This window comes from Drosophila mojavensis, unplaced genomic scaffold, assembly GCF_018153725.1.
Source record: "Drosophila mojavensis isolate 15081-1352.22 unplaced genomic scaffold, ASM1815372v1 contig_80, whole genome shotgun sequence".
Classification (NCBI taxonomy): Eukaryota; Metazoa; Arthropoda; class Insecta; order Diptera; family Drosophilidae; genus Drosophila; species Drosophila mojavensis.
Genome location: NW_025318906.1, coordinates 4,207,774 through 4,227,477, shown reverse-complemented (window position 1 = coordinate 4,227,477; position 19,704 = coordinate 4,207,774). Strand labels below are relative to the sequence as shown.

General features: G+C 39.4%; 1 protein-coding gene across 1 annotated transcript in view; it reads left to right on the top strand.

The window, feature by feature from the left end:
* Positions 1-19,704, top strand: part of LOC6578661 — a 52,732-nt gene that overhangs the window by 12,821 nt on the left and 20,207 nt on the right. Inside the window, exon 2 of the mRNA XM_002004533.4 lies at positions 12,499-13,326. Within this exon, the coding sequence (XP_002004569.2) occupies positions 12,499-13,326 (828 nt within the window). The remainder of the gene's footprint in view (positions 1-12,498; positions 13,327-19,704) is intronic.

Sequence of the window (19,704 nt, the reverse complement as noted above, 5' to 3'; positions counted from 1 at the left end):
TGATTAAAGTATAGACTAAGGGTGAACAGTTCACAGTAAAGGTGAGGACTAAGCAAAGCTAGTGTAGAGTAATAGGCTAGCAACGAGTAAGTGTTACGTATAGCAAGTGCCAAGTAACGAGTAACCTGGTTTACAGGCCTCCACTCGGTAGAGTGTAAATTTAAGCAAGTGCCAGGCTAATGCGTGAATAAAGTAAATCCTCGATTTCTTAGGCCTTCACTTAATCAAATCAAACGAGTGATGAGTGACGAGTGCGTAAATTGCGCTTGAAACATGGCGACGAGGCGGTGTTGCTATCGCCGCTATCGCCAATGCTGTCTAAAATAATAACGGGACTTGCTTTACACATGAACCGCATGGCTGTCCACAACTGTTTACAACTCATTTCATAAAATGAATGCCATTGTGTGTGTGTGTGTATGTGTGTATGTGCGTGTGTTGTCATTAGGCAGAGCTACAAATAGACTCGTGCATATGCAAAGGCGAAGAGACGGCACTGCCTGCCGGTAAATGTTTGACAAATTAATGTTGATAAAATTGCTTTTATTATTATTATTATTGTGTTATTGTTATTATTCGTACAGGCTGCTGTTGTTGTTGCTGTTGTTGTTATTGTCAGGCGCTGTCCAAGCGAGCCTTTCAATTTGCTGCCCATGAGCTGAACAAACAAATGCGATGGAGTATCATTCACGTTGATGGACAGGTGCGCATTGCCACATGGCACGCCCACACGCGGTGTCTACATGGATACACAGCCCACCCACCCACTCACACACACACACACACACGCAGTCAGACTCTCTGCGAGGCATTGCCTAAATTCCATGCTTCGATATTTTTTGGGGCGCGGCTTCTTTTTTGGCATTTGCTGTTTGCCCGTTAATGGGGAGCCTACGACCATATAGATTGATATATGCATAAATAATGAATGATAAATACACGCGCTGTTTAAATATGATTAAAATAATGCGCCTCCCCCTCAAATATGCCACTCAGCCCAGCTCTACGCAGCTCCCTACCTTCTTGCCCCGCCCACCATCTGCCATAATGAAAAAACATTTCGCTTTATGCATATTTTTGATGGATTGCCTTTGATAGAGAGACGGCTCTATAACATAAATGCTGCATTATTGCTTTAGCTCTGGGCTCGTGTTTGGGCATAACAATGGAAACATATGCGACCACTCTAGCTGTGTCGCCCTCTCGCTCACCCGCCCTCACCACGCGGCCAGTGTTGTGTAGCGTTGCATAAAATTGTTTGGTTATAGTTCAACTTTCCGCTTGATATCAAGTTTTGTCAAGTGTGGAGCTTGTTCTATGGGATTTGTGTACTAAAAGCTGAAAACACATAAGCTGTCAACCCCCTTCCCTCTCCCTATCAGTCTCACTGTTTCCAGCTTTCCAGTTTAGAGTACGGTAGAAGTACTGTGAGCATTAAAGTGTTCCATTTATGATATTGATATATCATGAGTGTGTAATAAGTGTCGGGTTCCTACACTTTGATTTCCTATTCTATATTGATGGGAAAAAAGAGCATAGCATAGCATTCTACATAGGCTAGTGTTGTAAAACATTAAATACTTTAGATTATCAGCTTCGTTTCAAGCTTTAATTTACATAGAAAACATATTATTTTATTCTCACTGGTAGCGGTACGTTAATCTATAAATAATTCTTATAATTTCGCTAAAAACAAAAAAAATCTAATCTCAATATCCTCTTTTTCTTTCATATATTTCCATTTGTCTATCTCTTTCTCTCTCTCTATATATATCTGTCCTTTTTCTGTTCTCTCTCTTCTGTTTACCTATCTCTTGTTGTTTTTCACTCTGTCTTTCTCTCTCCATTTCTCTTTCTCTTTCTCTTTCTCTTGGTTCATTCCATCAATTTTACATTTCATATTCCAACTTTAAAGTTTCTAAATTCCTTTCCAAAATATTCCGTTTAGTGAATGACAAATTTATAAATTTATTTATTTTATTTTTTTTCACTTTGGCTTCTGCTTCTTCTTCCATTCATTGCCGTCGTCGCTTGGCACATTCGACAATTACATCAGGTGCTGTGCGTGTGGCGTAAACATTGAAATGATTTGTCCCATTTGGTGGTTTTTACAACACCTTTGGGAGCACTCGCTGAATTATGCACGCAGCTCGGTAATTGTCCGGGCCAGGCGTTTCGTAACGTTTCGTGATTTGTCCTTAACGCACGCTAATTTGACGGCACAAACAGAACAGAGAAGAGCAGAGGCGAGAGGTGGAGGCAAAACAGAGGTGATTCGCGCTTCCAGACAGCATAATAGCGCTTACCAGTGTTGTAAAATGCCCAATGACACGAGCTGAAACTAACACGCGACCCGTGGCAGCTGTAATTTGAATTAATTTATGAGTGCTAAAGTGCAAGTGAGTCGGTTGTTGACGAGTGACAGAGAGAGGGAGAGAGAGTGAGAGCAGATGAGAGATGGAAGAGTTGAATTTAAACAGAGATAAAGAGTTATGGAACTGCAATTTAATGTGCTTTAAGTTAGCTGTAGTTAAAGTAACTTATAATATATATTGTATAGCATAATCTTATCAGGTAGTGGGAGTTGATTAGAAAATAAGGCTGAATATAAGCTCTGATAATAAACTTTTGATTCAAGAGATTCCACAGACAATCATTTGTTTTCTGCTTTAATTTGCTTTCAAAGTAAATATGGGTTTGTTAACTTACTTTTAATATAACATAGTTATGTTATATTAACAGCTTTAAGTTAACAGAATAAGCCTTAGGCTTTAAAGTGCTTAAAAAGTCTAGATGTTGTATAACATTGTTATATTAAACTGTAATGCGCATTCATAAGAAATATGTTCTGAATGCTAGCTCATTTAGTTAGGGATAGTCGGACTTAAAGAGAACGCTGAATGGTTGAGTTGAAGCTTTGAAGTTACCAAACCGTTTTTCTGCTTGTATACATACATATATCTCATAATTCTGTTAAAAGTGAGTTCTATCCTTCAAGCTTGGAAATTCAACTGCTTTTAATCGTACATTTCTAATTAGCTTAGATTTTAAACTAGAAATATATGTGGAATTCTCGTCATGGATTTGCATTTGCATTTCCAAAACATAAGCTGAAGTATATTTAAATATTATTGTAATTTTTATTCCATTTCATATGAATATTAATTATGCAAAATGAAATCCATTTTGCTCAGTGAATATTTAAAATATCAAAGAGATTTTATGAGTGCGCCTAATTCGTGGCACTTGCAGCTAATGTCATTAAAATTCAACAGACATTTTGTTGCATAACAAATTGCTATTGTTGTAGTTGTAGTTGTTATTGTTATAGTTGTTCTTGTTGTTGCAGCTGCAGCGAAATGCAACGCGAATTGGCAGCTGAAAATGACCGCGTAACATGGAAACTAAACAAAAGTGAGGCTAAGTAGGAATGATGGGAGTGTGAGGTGGAAGGGAGATGCGGGGGGAGGTATGGGCGAAGATTTGGAAAGGAATAGAGAGAGGGGTGTATAGCAGAATTAGAGAAATAGGGAAAGAGGAGGGAGACGGAGAGAGATAAAGAGAAAGACGGGGAGAGGCAGATAGATAGAGAGAGGGAGAGAGACAGGCAGACAGACAGAGAGAGAGAGAGAGAGAGAGAGAGAGAGAGAGAGAGGTATAAAGGCAGGCATAGGTTCAGACATAGAAAAGCAGCAGAGGGAAGCTTAGGAACAGACATAGAGAGAGAGAGGTACTAACAGAGATAGTGAGAGAGATAGAAAGAGGGGGGACAAGAGGTTTAACAAGACATGGGCCATGTTTATGAATTTGACAACAAAAGCAAGCGGCGGCGTGCAACAAAATCAAGGTGAACATTTTGCTGTTGTTGCGATTGCAGTGTATGTAACTGTGAATGCGTATGGGTGTGTGAGTGTGCGTGTGAGTGTGGGTGTTGCCTGTGCATATCGCGGCCCGTCAAGTGACAAACAATTAAACGCAGGCCTTATGCAAAGTTCGTGCCCCTTCCACAGTCGAATACAGAATCCAAGCGCGGTTCGCTATGCCAGTTTGTCTCCCTTGTGGCTGCGAGTGTGTCTGTGTATGTATGTGTGAGTGTGTGTGTGAGTGTGTGTGTGTTGTTGCTGTCACTTTTTTACGCTTTTGCCAGGCAAACACACACACACACACACACACATACATTTGCACACTCGCTGGCATTGCATTTGGAAATTTGAGTGCTGCTTGCGACATATTTCTCGCTGCTGTTGTTGACATGGCTGCTGCTGTTGTTGTTGTTGTTGTTGCTGCTATTGTTGTTGTTGTTGCTGCTATTGTTGTTGTTGCTGCTGTTGTTGTTGTTGTTTTTGTTGTTGCTTTGCACTTGCATTTTTCTTGCACCATTGTTGACAAGCGTTGAAATTTGACACACACACACACACGCATGCATGCATATAGAGCTGTGTGTGTGTGTGTGCATTGTTTGAATTGCCTGTCGAGGTTAAGCTGTAACATTTAAAGTGTTGTCGGTTCCGTTGCCGTAGTAGTAGTTGTTGTTGTTGTTGCTGTTGTTGTTGCTGCTGCTGTTGGTGTTTAGCTCAAGTGCACTTTTGGTCGCTTCCTCTTTGGCCTCTGACAGCGCTGCCCCAGTCCATGTTTTGGATAGCGTTTTTTCCTGTTTTTATTCGCTTGGCTCTCTCCCTCTCTCGCTCTGCCTCCACCTCTCTCGCTCTGCCTTCTTTTAGCACATTTTAATTGTTTTGCCAAATATTTGCGCACACTCTGGCAACAGCTGTAAATTAACTGAAATTTAACAAAAATTGCTGAAAACAGAGAAATGTTTGCCATATGATATAGAGATTCTTTCATGAACTAGTTTAAGGTTATGTGTTATGATCTCTGTGCTGGATAGTTAAACTAGTTGCCTGAGCTGGTCGACAATTTCTTTTTAGGAGCTTAAACAGATAAGTGAATGTAGTTAAGCATTCCCCTTATGCCTTATGCTCCTGCCAGCTAAAACTAATTGAGAATTCTAATAAAAAATTGGAATAACAATAATACTCAAACTATGAGCGACTTGCCTCATGTAAACCCAACGATTCGCAATGTCAGCTTTACATTTGTACCTTCATAAGCGGCAGCTAACATAAATTAACATAATTTGATGCAGATACTGCGGCTGCGGCTGCGACTGCGAGTTGTCCCATGCAATTGCAAATGCATTTTGCAGCGCAGAGAAAAACTCTTCTGGTTGGGCGCAAACGGCAAACGGCAAACATTTAGAGACAATTATGCTAATGTCCGTTGATGCTTGTCACTTGCCAGCTTTGTCAGTTGCAAACTGTTGGCAGGAGCAACAATTGAAAATCCAACAAGCCACATGCCACATGCCGCATGCCACATTACTCATGCGACCCGTTGAGCCGTTCGAGCAAAAAGGAAAAAAGCGACATACAGGCAAACTGAGTGAGCGGGAGAGAGAGAGGGGCAGAGCAAGCTAGAGTGAAATGAAATTCGAAAATGTTTGGCATGAAATATTCATCATCGTAGCTGTGGATAATTGAAATTGCAACAGCTGCAACAAAGACTCCTGCCCCAGTCAGTCACGTGGCCAAAAGCTAAAACATTCATGTGTATTTTCTGTGGACAGATAGATAGATAGGCTCAGCATTCGTTTGCCTATCGCTCTCTCCCTCTCTCTCTCTGTCTATCCCTGGGTTGGTTTGTCTCTTTGCCATTCGACATCTCGCTAGCTGTGTGACTGACAGGCAAGCTTAAGCACTTATTGCTGCAACAACAACAAATTGCCCCCGCCTCCTGCCCAGCCCCCGCATCCAGATCAAACAGCAAAGTGCAAAGCAAAGGGAAAACTTATGCTTGAAATGCCGCAGATTAATACTCTTCTGCTCCAGCAGGCAGCTGTGCCCGCATTAGCTGTACTCTTACAGATTCTTGCCGTCCACTTTGTGCTCGTGCTATTGCATAATTCTGGCTGGCAGGCAGCCAGGCGGGAGATACTAGTCGCTGGAACTTGACTGTGGTAGGTTACTGATAGCCACTTGGAGAGAGAGAGAGAGAGAGAGAGAGAGAGAGAAAGAGTATAGGGGAGATTAGGTTATGTAAATATAATCAATATGTATAAAAAATATGCATATACAGAAGATATGTATGGTTATATAGAAGATAGAGAACTGTGAAGATAAGTGTAAGTGAGGCAGGAGATTGGAAGCAGGAGAGACAGGGAAAGGCATAGAGAAATTTTAAGCCCATCTATCTATCTATAGCTATGACGACTATAATCAATTAATATAAATCTAATCTATATATTTATAATACTCCAAGTATTTTAATATTTTTTCCATATACAGTTGGATAGAAGGAATATAGAAAACCTTATAGAATCTGTTGTATACGATCTACATTATATTCATATATAATAATATATATGTATGCTTGATGATTTTTGTTAACACTAAAATATTGAATGGCAATACACCATGAATGGTAGATAGGTGAATATATTAGTGTATACTCGTATATAGATCTGAAATATATATTCGTTTAGGGACTAATTAATTGACAGACAAGATTAGGTAGAGTATTCCATATATTGATAAGCAGATAAATATATAGATGTAAATATAGATGCTTAGATTGGTAGATCTTACTATTCATACATGGATAGATATCAACAGAGAAATAGGCTGAATGCAGGTAGAATGCTCTGTATATTGATAAGCAGATAAATATATAGCTGCAAATATAGATTGATAGATCTTACTCATACATGGATAGATATCAACAGAGAAATAGGCTGGAGCACAGATAAGGATAAATAAATAAATAGGCATATAGATTTATAGATGACTTTAATGATAATAATAGTTATTGAATATCTCTTCTCTAGATATACAGATACATAGATGTAGATAGATAGATATGTATAGATGTAGACATGAATAGGCAGATTTATAGATATATATATGTATATATATAGAATCCTATATATATTATCTATCATACATATTTAAAAAACAATAATTAATATATGGTTTTAATTGTTGTGTCTATCTACTACACATGGTAAATTTATACATATAAATACATATATGGAATGAATAACAATTAGACATATACACAGATAGATACCTTTGTACTAGTACTATTACATAAATATTGTAGATCAACCTTTTAGGCTCTCTGCTCTTTATCATTTCACTGGCAAAGGCATAGAAATTAGGCCTTAGACAAAGCCCTCGCATAATAGAGTGTGTGCATTAGGTCTAATAGCAGAGCAAACCATCTCTCTCTCTCTCTCTCTCTCTCTCTCTCTCTTTTTGATTGACACTCAGCTAGTTAAATGTGCTTTGTGGGTGCACCGAGGCCTTTGTCTGCAACCGGCGCTGGTTGGCTCTGCCCGTTGCACCATTCGCTGCACAGAGCTGTCTAATAAGCCTGCGCTCAGACAATGAGCTGGCAGCTGGGCTCGCATTGCCGCTGGCCGCACTTGACCCAGCACCAAAAATGTCCTGGACAAGCGTGTTGATGAAGCTGAGCGACACAGACAGTAAGCAGGAGCAGCAGGAGGAGGAGCAGGAGGCGAAGCAGTCAGTCATGCCAGATTTTAGCTCGTCAGCTCGCATTAGTTAATTTGCTTAATTTTTAATTTACTCGACTCTTACTGGTCTCGAGAGCTGATCGGCTCTGGCATCGACTTTAATAATTACGAGTTATTAATTTATGAAGAATTTTGCTTAGCATTTGGCCTGCAGGTGGAAAGCTTCACAACAATTCAGCATAATTAAGTGTTGGCCAGTTCGAAGTTCATTTGGCTAGCAGAAAACCCATTTCCTCTTTAAACCTGCAGCGGGTGAAAACTTTTCAGCACACAACAAAAAGAGTGTGAGAGAGAGAGAGAGAGAGAGAGAGAAAATGAAGGGAGAAAAAAGAAGAAAACCTCATCAAAGTTTTAACAAAAACTTTGCATTTTCAAAACTGTTTGAACAGCCATCGCGAACTAATCAGCGCTCAGCTCTGCCAAAGGGCAGGTCAAAGGGGTGGCTTAGGGCTGGACCTGGGTGGGTGGGGGTTGGGGCTGGCTCTTTGGATTATGGGCTGGACCTGGGGGGTGGGTGTGTGGGTGTGTGGGTGGTGGCTGCACACCCTTTTTACAAATTGTAATGTCAGTTCATTCTGAAATTTCTTATTTCGCTGTTGCGCATTCAAGAATTTATCTTGTTGCTGTCTTCTTGTATTGTGTCCGTTTAAGCTGCTAACCCCCACCCCCACCTCCAACCCTACAACAACAACAAAAAGCAAAAAAAAAAAAAAAAAAAAAAAACAATCCCTGAACAGGCGAGCGAGTGGGTCGCATTGTTGTGCACTGGGCCGCAGCTGGTCTGCCATTAAATCAACAATGGCGCCGTGTACACGTGCTGCCCTGTCTCTGTCTCTGTCTCTGTCCGAGTATGCGAGTGTGCGTGTGTGTGCTGTATACCCTGTATTTAATTTGGCCAAATATAGCGGGTCTAAATTTTATAAATTCTATGTTTGGAGAAATTGAGAATAGAAAATTTTTGTTGTACTTTAAATTGAATTTTTAGGTGGTTGCGCCTGGGGTTTGTTGGGGTTCGATGGATGGGCCTTCCGGCCTTGAATGTTGTTTAAGGGCTGTTCATATAAATATAATGTTATTTCTAGTAAATATTTCTAGTTACAGATATCCAGAGGGAACTGAAATCCCTTCCCCTGATTTGTTCTCAAATTACAGGGAAAATTTAAAAAATCTGGTTAATTTTTTTTTTGGTAATTGTTCATACCCTAAGCCCTTTGTTATTCTGTGAAAGTTAAGGTTATGGTATGTGCTTACTGTCAAAATTTAGAGGGGCGATATTTCATATAGCTGACATATGCAATACAATTTGAATCCAGCTGACTCATATAAGCAGTGCTCACAGATTTATTAAATTTTATATTTCAAAAAGTTCCTGTAATATATAAATCCCAAATATGTTGACTTCACTTTTACTGAGAGCATTTTGAATGAGCTTCAGCGATCTATGTTGACTAGATTGTAGCCCCTATCCCAATATGTAGTGACAGTCAGTTCAACATAGATCGCTAAAGAACATTCAAAATGGTTTCCTTTCAAATGAAGTCATCTCTTATTTGATTTTCTTCTCTTAGAACTTATCTCTAACGTCTTCATTTTCTTTAACATATTATTTCAGTATAAGTGTTATACACCCCTATACTCGATCGGTTTTGTCTTTCTCTTAAGGCGCATCTGTTAGTCTTTGAATCCGCTTTTCACTATTGAGCGCTGTGCGCTATTATTCATTGTCTGATTTTTTCATTTCACATTTGTATTCGTCTCTAACCTGAATTGCACCCACACACACATATATTATATATGTGTATATTCTATATATAGGTATATGGAGTAAACTATACTGTAGACTTTTGCCAACATATTGTTATTGTCGAGGGATAAAACAGGTCTCTGGGCTCAGGCAATTGAGTTTTTATGCGTCGTTGATTGCTGCACATTTCTTTCTCTCGCTGTCGCTCTTTCTCTTTCTCTGTCTCACTTTCTCCTTCCCACACACACACACACACGCCCACAATCCAGTTGCAGTGTGACATGCAATATTAATGTTCACCATAATGCAATTTGCACATTGTCCTTTACTCTATTTGTTCCCAGCATTTCTATTTGGTATTTGTTACTAATATGCTTCTGGTTTGTATTTTGCTATTTGCTTTCTATTTCAGTTTCTTTCCGTTTCTCTGATAGGTTTTTAATTCCTTATGTGTGCCTTTGTGGCTCATTTTGCTCATATGACTATGAGCAAACTAGTTCTAGTTCTTGTTTAAAAGGGGTTTCTACATATGTTAAGCTCTAGTTCTCGAAAAGCTTCTGCTTTGGCATTATTTCCTTTCCAATGGGAAAGGGTGTATTTTAAATAGAAGATTGTGACTGGTTCGTGATCTAGATCATAAGATTTTGAGATTGTTTATGTTATTGTTGAGCTAGTTTTAGCTTAGCTTTATTATGTTAATAATAATGTTTTAAAATAATATGTTTACCTGCATTTCTTTTTTACATATTTCGGGCTATACTATATTAATTTTCTTGATTTTTTTTTTTTTTTTTTTTGATCTAGTTCTTTTTCAATTTAGTTCTTTATGAGTTCTGTAATTGATTGATTTTCTTATGCAAGCTCTTCACACAGTATCTAATGTTACTTAAAATTTAGTTTATTCTCATTATGAACTAGTTCAATTCCTTCTTTTTAATGCATATGAATTTTACATTTGATTTTTAGCTTGTATTCCTATTTAGTTCTTCCCAGAATACTTATTAGTTCTGTTATATATGCTACTTTACTATTCACGTTTCTGGAGCTTCAGGTTCGATCTAGTTCAGCTTTATATAGTTTTCAATTTTTCTACGTCAATCTGCTGCTTCAGCCAATTCTTTCACTTTCCCATACTTATTTATGGCTTAGTCAAGGCAAGGCTTTCACTTGGAGCTAGTTCTTTTGATCTAGCATTTAGTTCCACTGCACGCATTTATTTATTTATATATTTTCTTGCTTATTTATATATTATTTATATATTTTCAGTTTGAATTTACGTCGATTTCGCTTGCTCTTCTTTAATTTCATTTGCTGCGATTTTCGTTGATTTTATTCTTTTATTTGTTATTTATTTTAATCTTTTTTTGAATTTATTTATATGACGCGGCCTTTAATTTTAATGGGCCGCACATGTGAAGGCTATAAACGGTTTCGGTTTTGGCCAACAGTCGCATTGGCTGTGCATTGATACGGGCGACGCCATAAACTGTGCTACGATTATTCTCGCTTGTTGTTGTTGTAGTTGTTGTTGCTGTTGTTGCTGCCACTGCTTGAGCGGCATGTGGCAGGAGACGGCGAGCGAGAAAAAAATTCCAACGAAGTGCGGTCATTTTAATAACGAAAAACATCAGCTCTTTATGCACTCATTGCCATTGCTGTTGTTGTTGTTGTTGCTATTGTTGTTGCTGTTGCTATTGCTGTTGCTCGTTTCGTTGTTTGGCTTCTATTTTACTTGCGCTACTCTACACAGCATGTTGTTGTTTTATTTTATGACTTTCCCTCAGTGCGTGTGTTGTTGTTGTTGCTGTTGTTATTGTTGTTGTTGCTGTTCGTAGCTGCATAAAACTTTTTCAATATACCAGAGTACTTTTTGTTTTTCTACCCCGTTGCCTTGCAGCCCATACCCGCCCCACTCCACATCTGCCCCTCTCTCTATGACTCTCTCTCTCTCTCTCTCTCACTCGCTCTAAGTCTCTTTCTATGTGCATTGTTTAATTTTGTGATAATACAAAACATTTCTATTTAAATAAATGCATTTAAAATTTAATTTTTCTTCCACTTTGCCTCTTTCTGTCCCTCTCCCTCCCTCTCTCTTTCTGCTCAGCTGTTTAATCCGTTTAATCTCTGTTCTAATTGCCCGCTTAATCGCCTGTCATTTATTTCATATGCGCATTAAAAATATACATATGCATTTATATGTATGTATATTTTATTATTTAATATTTCATCATGTGTTGAGTGCTTGAAATGTTTCAAAATTAATTTTCTACCCCCAAAAAAAAATCTCACACAATGCAAACTTTGTTGCAAGCTTTGCTTTGACACGAAGTTTAAGCGGCATCAACTTGGCTAGCTTGTTTCTATTTGAGAATTGAATTATTTAAGAGCTCAAATAGTTTCGCATCAACTTTTTGGAGAAGTTCAACATCTTCGGAGAGAGATTAAAACCGATTTCTAAACATTTGCTAAGTATTCAGCTAGATCTTAGCAGCTGATTAATTTTTAAGTTGTTGGGTTTAATTTGGGAATGGGAATATGAATATTATTTTGGAATTATTATTGAATATTAATGTTGAATATTTATTTGATAATAAATGCTGTCTTGGGAAAGGGAATTTGAGTTGAATAGATATTATATTATATTATAACTATATTTTCCATGGAATATTAGAATTGTATATTCATATGAAAAGAAATGCAGAAGTGGATTTTATGGTAAATAAATCTTAAAAATATTATAAATATTATATATTATAATAATAATAATATTATGAATAATAATGAATAATAAATAATATAACGAGAATAAGAGAAATATTTTAAATATATTTAGTTAATATTTCTGTTTGATATATCTTATATAAGAAAGGTCTAGTTAGATGCCTGAAATTGAATAACGGATTTATGAAAATTTATTTATCTGTCTAATGAGGCGTATTAGGAACCATCAGGACGGCAGATAAGATCTAGACATATGTCTGCTTATCCCAGACTAAAGTCCACTTATTTCTTTTATTAATTGTATATTTTTTTTATATTAATAAATTATATATTCCACTGCTAGCTATCAGACTACAGACAATATATGTATATATAAATTTAATATACTTTGGCATTTGATTAATATAAAATTCTTCGCTTTCTGCTTCTTCCTCTTCAGGGTCAGTGCTCGGCTGGCACACTGCCCATGGCCTGGGTTGATGAGGGACCTGGTCCGCCAATCTGTCCGCGTTCCTGTGCCGAACAGCAGCCAATGGAAAGCAGCATCGATAATAATAAACTCAAGTATTTCATAAATGCAAATACGATTAACTATAAGACGACGCATAATCGCAACAGCAACAGCAACAGCAACAACAACAACAATAACTTAAAGGCCATGTCTCGAGTGCGACGCGATAGGCAATGGGATGAGAATGTTGTTGTTGTTGACAGTGGCCCAACGGAGGCGGCAGCAACAACAACCACAACCGAGCAGGAGTTGGATGATGTGGAGCAGGAGCAGGAGCAGGAGGCGAGCAGCACGCCCAGCAGCAACATTGAGGATGAGGCGATTAGACTGGATGGGGATCAGTCTACATTGCTCTATAGCCAACTTCAGACACACGAACAACTCAGCGTCAACGAACACCAACAACAACAACAACAACAACAACAACAGCAACAACAACAGTGCCTTGATTACCTGGGCGATGCAGCCGAGACGAGTCCACAGCATCTGTGCGGCCTGCGCTCACCTGGTCAGCTGCTCGCCCGCCTGCGCACCCTTCGACTGCGCCATTGCTGTGAACGTAGCGTGTTCAGTGCTCTTCACACATTGGCTCTAAATGTGACGCTCTCGGATCGGGACGAGTGCATTCGATTGCTGAGCGATCTGCTCGACGTGGATGCGCTGGCCAATCGCATCACCTGCGAGCTGGCCGAGATTCTGTTTCGCTTCGACTGCCGGCAGGTGTATTCGCTGGTCAATCAGTGCGATGACTGCAAGGTGAGTGCGTAACAAGTATTACAATAGTGCCATAGAGATAGCCAGAGTTGTTGAGCTTCATCGTTTATCGATACGTAATATAATATATCGAGTGTAGTATAATATAAGGTGATTATCATTTTGTTGGGTCTTGCTATATCCTCTTCTACTTCCACTTTTATCATGATCTATTTTAGAGAGTAGCTAAGCTATTCTTCTTCTATTTAATCGATTCCTTATGACATCATCTCTACATGGAATGGAGACTCTATGCGCTTAATAAGAGAATGGATTTTTATATAGACTGGTTATATTCTGGTTATATTCTATTCTGTTATTCTATATGAAATTTACCTTTATATTGTGCAGATATTTGAGTGAGCTTCACTTTTTTCCTACTCCTTCGTCCTTTGGTCTTCTACAGTCTTGCCGACCTACTCTTCTTCCCCATGTGCTGCCTCTTCGTAATTAGAATCTCAGTTGTCAATCCAGCTACAATTCTTTTTGCTCTCACGGTATATAGAGTATATATATATATAGTATATATGTATATCTCTTGGCTTTGTGGTTAAGGTCCTTGGACTTCATCTCTGTCTTATCCTCTGTACATCGTTAAGAGTACAGGCAGGATGTTCGTTCTTAAGTCCTTGGCTGCTCGTAAAACACTTGTAATATTCAAAATATTTGACAATGAGTTCAGAGTTCAATTGAGTTTCCACTGCTTTAGCTACTCCTTGTTCTGCCTTCCGCAGATTCGCATCATGAGAATGACAGTTAAAGCAGATAAAGTTTCCAAAAAGTATTTCAAAATTCGTTAGCTTCTGGCTCGTCTTACTCTCTCCACTCCCCACTGCTTCACTTCCTCAATGAATAGAAAGTGTTGTTTCTAGTCACAAATTCTATTAAATGGCTTCCAGCTACTCTTCTGTCTGTCTCTCTGTCTGTCTCTCTGCCTGTCTCTGTCTTTATCTCTGTGCATTTCTAACCGGATTGTCGCGGGACACGCGCTCGCATTACATCATGTTTTAATTAAATACTGTGCAATGGGTTGGCAACCCTTGCCACAGGACAACAACGGCAACAGGACATCAACAGGACACAACATAACTCGCATTTAAATTCAGCCCGTTAACCCCAAAATATGCCAAGCCCCCAAAGCCCGCCAGCCACAGCCCTGCAAGACAAATGAAAACTGGCAAATCTATTTGCTGACTAACAAAATGTACGACTATCAAATACCCTGCACAAAATGTGGAACCATAATAATATTCTATATCTAATGAATACTTGAGCTTCAATTAGAGTTTCATTAGACTAGAGCTCACAACATTTTTGAGAGCTTACATAACAGCTTGCAGTACAGTGTAGCCTGGCTATAAAGTAATGTGATTTAGCCATGGGTATTTAACAAGCTTAAGGCAGCGATTGCTGCTGTTGCAGTGTGTAAACTCTCGGCTATGGCTAAATCCTGCAGAGGGACGCAACTGCGTGACATTTTTAGCTGCTCATTAATTATTGAAGTCGGTTGGACGGACGGAAGGGAGGTGGGAGATGGGAACGGGCCTTGCCCCAAGAGCTGTCCACTTCACAAAATCCGCGCGCAGCAGTCGTCCAAAGGAACCCCACGCCCTGCCCGGGTTTAATATTTCTGCTCGTAATTATCAGTGTTGCTAAAGAGAGAGAGAGAGAGGGGTATAGGGAGAGAGGAGCGAAGAAGCAACGCGTTGCGGTTAATTTGTGGCACTTAGAGGTCGCCAACTGGCGAACTGTGCCACATTTTTCAGTGTCTGTGCAAACATTTGACTGCATATTTGATGACTCTCTTGCCTCCCTCTTCCACTCTTTCTCTGTATCTGTATCTGTATCTGTGTAAGTGCATGTGTGTATGTGTGTGCGCATAATTGGCAATTATTTGTTGCAAGCCTTTAAACAACTGGCAACACAGAGCTAAGCTGACCAACTGGCAACTGGCAACTGGCAGCTGACAACGGGCAAAAAGCAAAGCTGGCTGGCAAGCATGTCAAGCGAGGTGGAGAAGGTGTTGCGACAATGCGACCGCTAATGAGCGCCGCACACACACAGGCACACACAAAGCTGGGCAACAGGGGCAAAAGGAAAAGCTTTGCCAAGGGGGCAAAAAAAGAAAAATAAAGTATGAAAAAAAAAAGAAAACTGAAGCAAAATCTCGTGAATGGCCTCTGTGTCTGTGTAAGCGTGTGCGTGTGTGTGCATGTGTGTGTGGCAAAAGCACGTTGCAAGCATGTGAATTGCGCTGCTGATTAAGAAAAACTTGAGGCAGCTGCTAAGCAGCAACAGCAGCTGCACACATACACAGCCGGGCGTATGCGTAATTTAAATTTAAATTTGTGTGCGTGCGTGTGTGTGTGTGTGTGTGCGGCTGGCACACATTTAAATGCCTGCACAACAGCAGCGCCAACAGCAACAACAACAACAATAACAGCAGCAGCAGGCAAACTAACTGCCAGCGGTTGTAGACCCACCCCCAAAAGACACGCACACACACACACAGACACTCATACAGCCTAACAGCAGCCGCAGCCTTAACATGTTTCTAGTTCGAAACGCGTCGGCTGTGCAAATCAGGTGATGCAAAGAGAGTGAGAGAGCGCCTGAGTCAAGGAGCGCGCCAACAACGTGAGCGCAACTTGTCAGCTGCTTGGCGCGCTCTCTCACTGGCGCTCTCTCCCACGCGCTCGTGCTCGTTCGCTCGCTCTTACGCTATTCAGCGCTGGCTCTCACATGACACGAAGTTTGCGAGGCTCTGCAACGTTTTTTTTTTTTTTTTTTTCTTCTTATGTCGTTTATATAAGTTGAGCTGTAGGAATTTTATTTACTGTGCGACTGCAGAAAATAATCAGAATATAAAACAACAACTATTTTATATATAAATATTAATTATTTACCAAATATTATTTGTGTTTTGTTTGACTTATTTTATTTGAACTCATGTTTTATTTGCCAAAGACAAAAGTCGTTTTGGCTTTTCCAGTCGCTAGTTTTTGAAATATCAACTGCGCGCGCTGCGCTCCACATTCAGCGGCCAATTCCAATTGCCAAAAAAGCAAAATGAAGGGCTAGCGAAAAATAAACGCAAAAAAAAAAAAAAGTAGAAAACAACACACAGACACAGAGGCTTCCAGTTGGGCTGCTGCTTACACACAGACACATGCACACACACATAGCGAGAGAGACTGGCTTTGCACATGGCCAAGACGCGAGGCCTAATACTTGAGGCTCTGCAGTTTGGGCCAGTTTTAAATTAATTAACTCGACAGCTTAGGCAAGCCAGCCTAATGTACATATATATAGAGTATATATACATATATAAGTATATGTATCTCTAAGTATATATGCCAAGTTGCTGTTGTTGTTGTTGTTGTTGGCCCTCATATCATAATTACTGCTGTGTGTGTATTTATGATTACGTTCACCGCAAGTCGTCTAATTAGTCAAAAGGACTCTCGCCTGACATTGCGGCCAACCGCAGTGCCCCATAACTGCCAAAGGCGCCACACACACACTAACACACACACACACACGCACACACACACAATACACACACACCAGCTCGCACACCTCTAACCCATTTTCATATTTGGGTTACGACTCTTTTGATGGTCAAATAAACGCAAATTAGTTGATGGCCATATAGAAGCTGGCTCTAAGCGTGGTCAAAAGCACACATTAAATTCATATTGCATACCTTTAGGGGCGGCCACTACGACTGCTACAGCTTCTGGCCAACCATTAAAAGAGGCCCCAACATTCGAAAACTATTTTGGCTGCCCGTATTTCAATGTTGAATTCCACGCAAAAGTTTTTCGCTTTTTACGATGTTTTTTTTTTCTTCTGCAAAGAATTTAAAAACAATTTTTGTTAAATGCAGTTAAAAAATATTTTTAAAATTTTCTGTTTTTTTATTTTTTTTATTTATAACTAAGTGTGTTTTTTTTACAGGTATGTTGTTCTGTTTGCCCCCATTCCTTGAGGAATTGGCATAACTTTTTCTTTATTCAGATTTATATGGCTTATAAATTTCTAAAAAATTGGCGTTTTGTTTTAGATTTTTTGTTAAATTTCTTTTTGTTGCTTTTCAATGTGTTTCGTTTAATTTTGAGTTTGTTATTGCTGAATTATTAAATTATCTTAAATGTATTGCAAAGCAAATTTTATAGTTTCTTTATTTTCTTTAGCTAAGATTCGTATGGGTTTTCTCATATTGTTTTCAATGAAAGACTAAAATATGTTTCTCTGTTTAACTAAACAGCTCAGTAGCAATAGAAAAAGTTCTATATAATACCTCATTTCCTCAGCGCAATTCTCTTTACCTTTCATAGACTATATGGCTAATGTTTCATTACCAAGTGTTTTTACTTTATGTTTCTATAACTAACCTTTAAGAGCTTATATTATTATTAAATTATCTCGGCCTATTCCTTATTCTATAGGTTTCATTTACAAGATTTTTCTTGTAGTGTATTCTACAAAACCTCTATCCTTCTCTTCTAATTGCTATTCAGATATTTTTATATCTCCCATAACTGCTGTAGGCATCTATTTTTGAATACAAATGAATATTCATAGAGCCTTTCAGAATCAGAATATTTAATGATTAGCTCCATCTATCATATAGAGCTGATTGCTCTGCTTCTGTTCCGGGTTATTTTCAGTTTTTTTCATTAAAATTTTCAGCTCGCAACTGAGGTCAAAGTTCATGCGCCTCGGGTTCAAGGTTATATATCAAATTTGACATGCTTTTCTTTTTTTTTTTTTTTTATCAAATTTATATATGCATGGAGATGTATGTGTATATGTATACCTTGGCTGCTGTTGGGGGCCGCTCAGCTAACACTTTTCTCAGCTGTCGCTGCGTGTTTTTATCTTATTTTATTTTATCCCATTTTATTTTATTTTATTTTATTTTCTTAGGCAAAACTTTTCTTTTCTTTTCGTTTTTTTTTTATCGCATTCTGTTGCTGGGCATCATCATAATCTATGCCCCATCGAAGATCTCGACAGGCTTACACACACACACACACACATATTGAGGGAGGAAGAGAGAGAGAGATGGAGGGCCTGAAGGAATGTGTGTGTAAATTTGCATTTTACATATTACAAAGACACTTACGTCATCGCCGATAGGACATAAGCATGTGTGGGGCAGGACAGGGCTGGGCGGCGGGCATGGGTAGTGGGGGGGTAGGTTGTGTGTAGGCGTTGCATGGGCTTAGCCAGGGACGGCATGTTGAAAGGAAAATTGTCAAAAGCGGAAGTAGCGTAATTTCATAAATGATTGATTACACACACTTTACACGCATTCTCACTTATGTGAACACACACACACACATACACGTGTGCAATGCTTAGGCTGTTGTTGTTGTCTAGAGCTGGCGACAGCTGACACACACACACGCACGCACACACATGAGCATAACTATTGCCTGTATTTGTATAGCTTTCGACACGGTTTTTTTTACTGCTGCTGCTGCTACTACTTCTTCTTCTTCTTCCTCTTTTGCTTCAACTTCAACTTCTGCTTCTTGCTCATTTCTGATATTTTTTCTCTTTCTTGTGGTTTTTACTTTTGGACACATGTGCGCCGGCTGCGTAAAGCCAAAAGAAAAACTTTGCTGCGGTTACCCAATAATCTTTTGCTTTTACGCCAGTTTTTTGCTTGCCATCAACATCAGCAGTTGTTGCCTACCTTTTTGCCACGCCCCCCAATTCCCCTGTCCCCGCCCTACTCACGCTTTATTTACAATCTAATAATTTATCGACTTTTGCGTGGGCGACGAGCGCGCGGCACGTTTACTGAATGGAAATGGCATTGGGCATGGAAATGGGAATGGGACTGGGATTGGGAATGAGGCTGGCAATGGGAATGGGAATGGGAACAACGGATCTGTTCGACAAGCAGCTAAATTGCGTATACGCTGCGTGGGCCACTGCTGCGGCTGTTGCCGCATGCAAATGAAAATGAAAATGCGAATGAGCATTAGAAGAAAGCAAAAGCAAAAAAAAAAAAAAAAATGGAACAATGAGAAAGGACCAGAGGGGCGGAAGGGGGGAGGGGGTTTGAAAATGGACAAAAGACTTTGTTAGTTATGGCGCAGTGCAGCGAATGCTGCTAATGTGAAGCAGCAGCAACAGCAGCAGCAGCAGAGGCAGACGATTAATCAATAAAGCGAAACCTGATGAGCAGGACACACAGACAAAGCAGACACAGAGACAGACAAACACACACACACACTCACAGAGTCAGGGAAACGAGCAGAGCCCAGTTGAAATCTCGCATGAACAGTGAAGGCGATAAAATCAGTGAAACACATTACTTTGGCAATGCTTTGGCAAGCATTAAATCAGCTGTCAATTTGGATA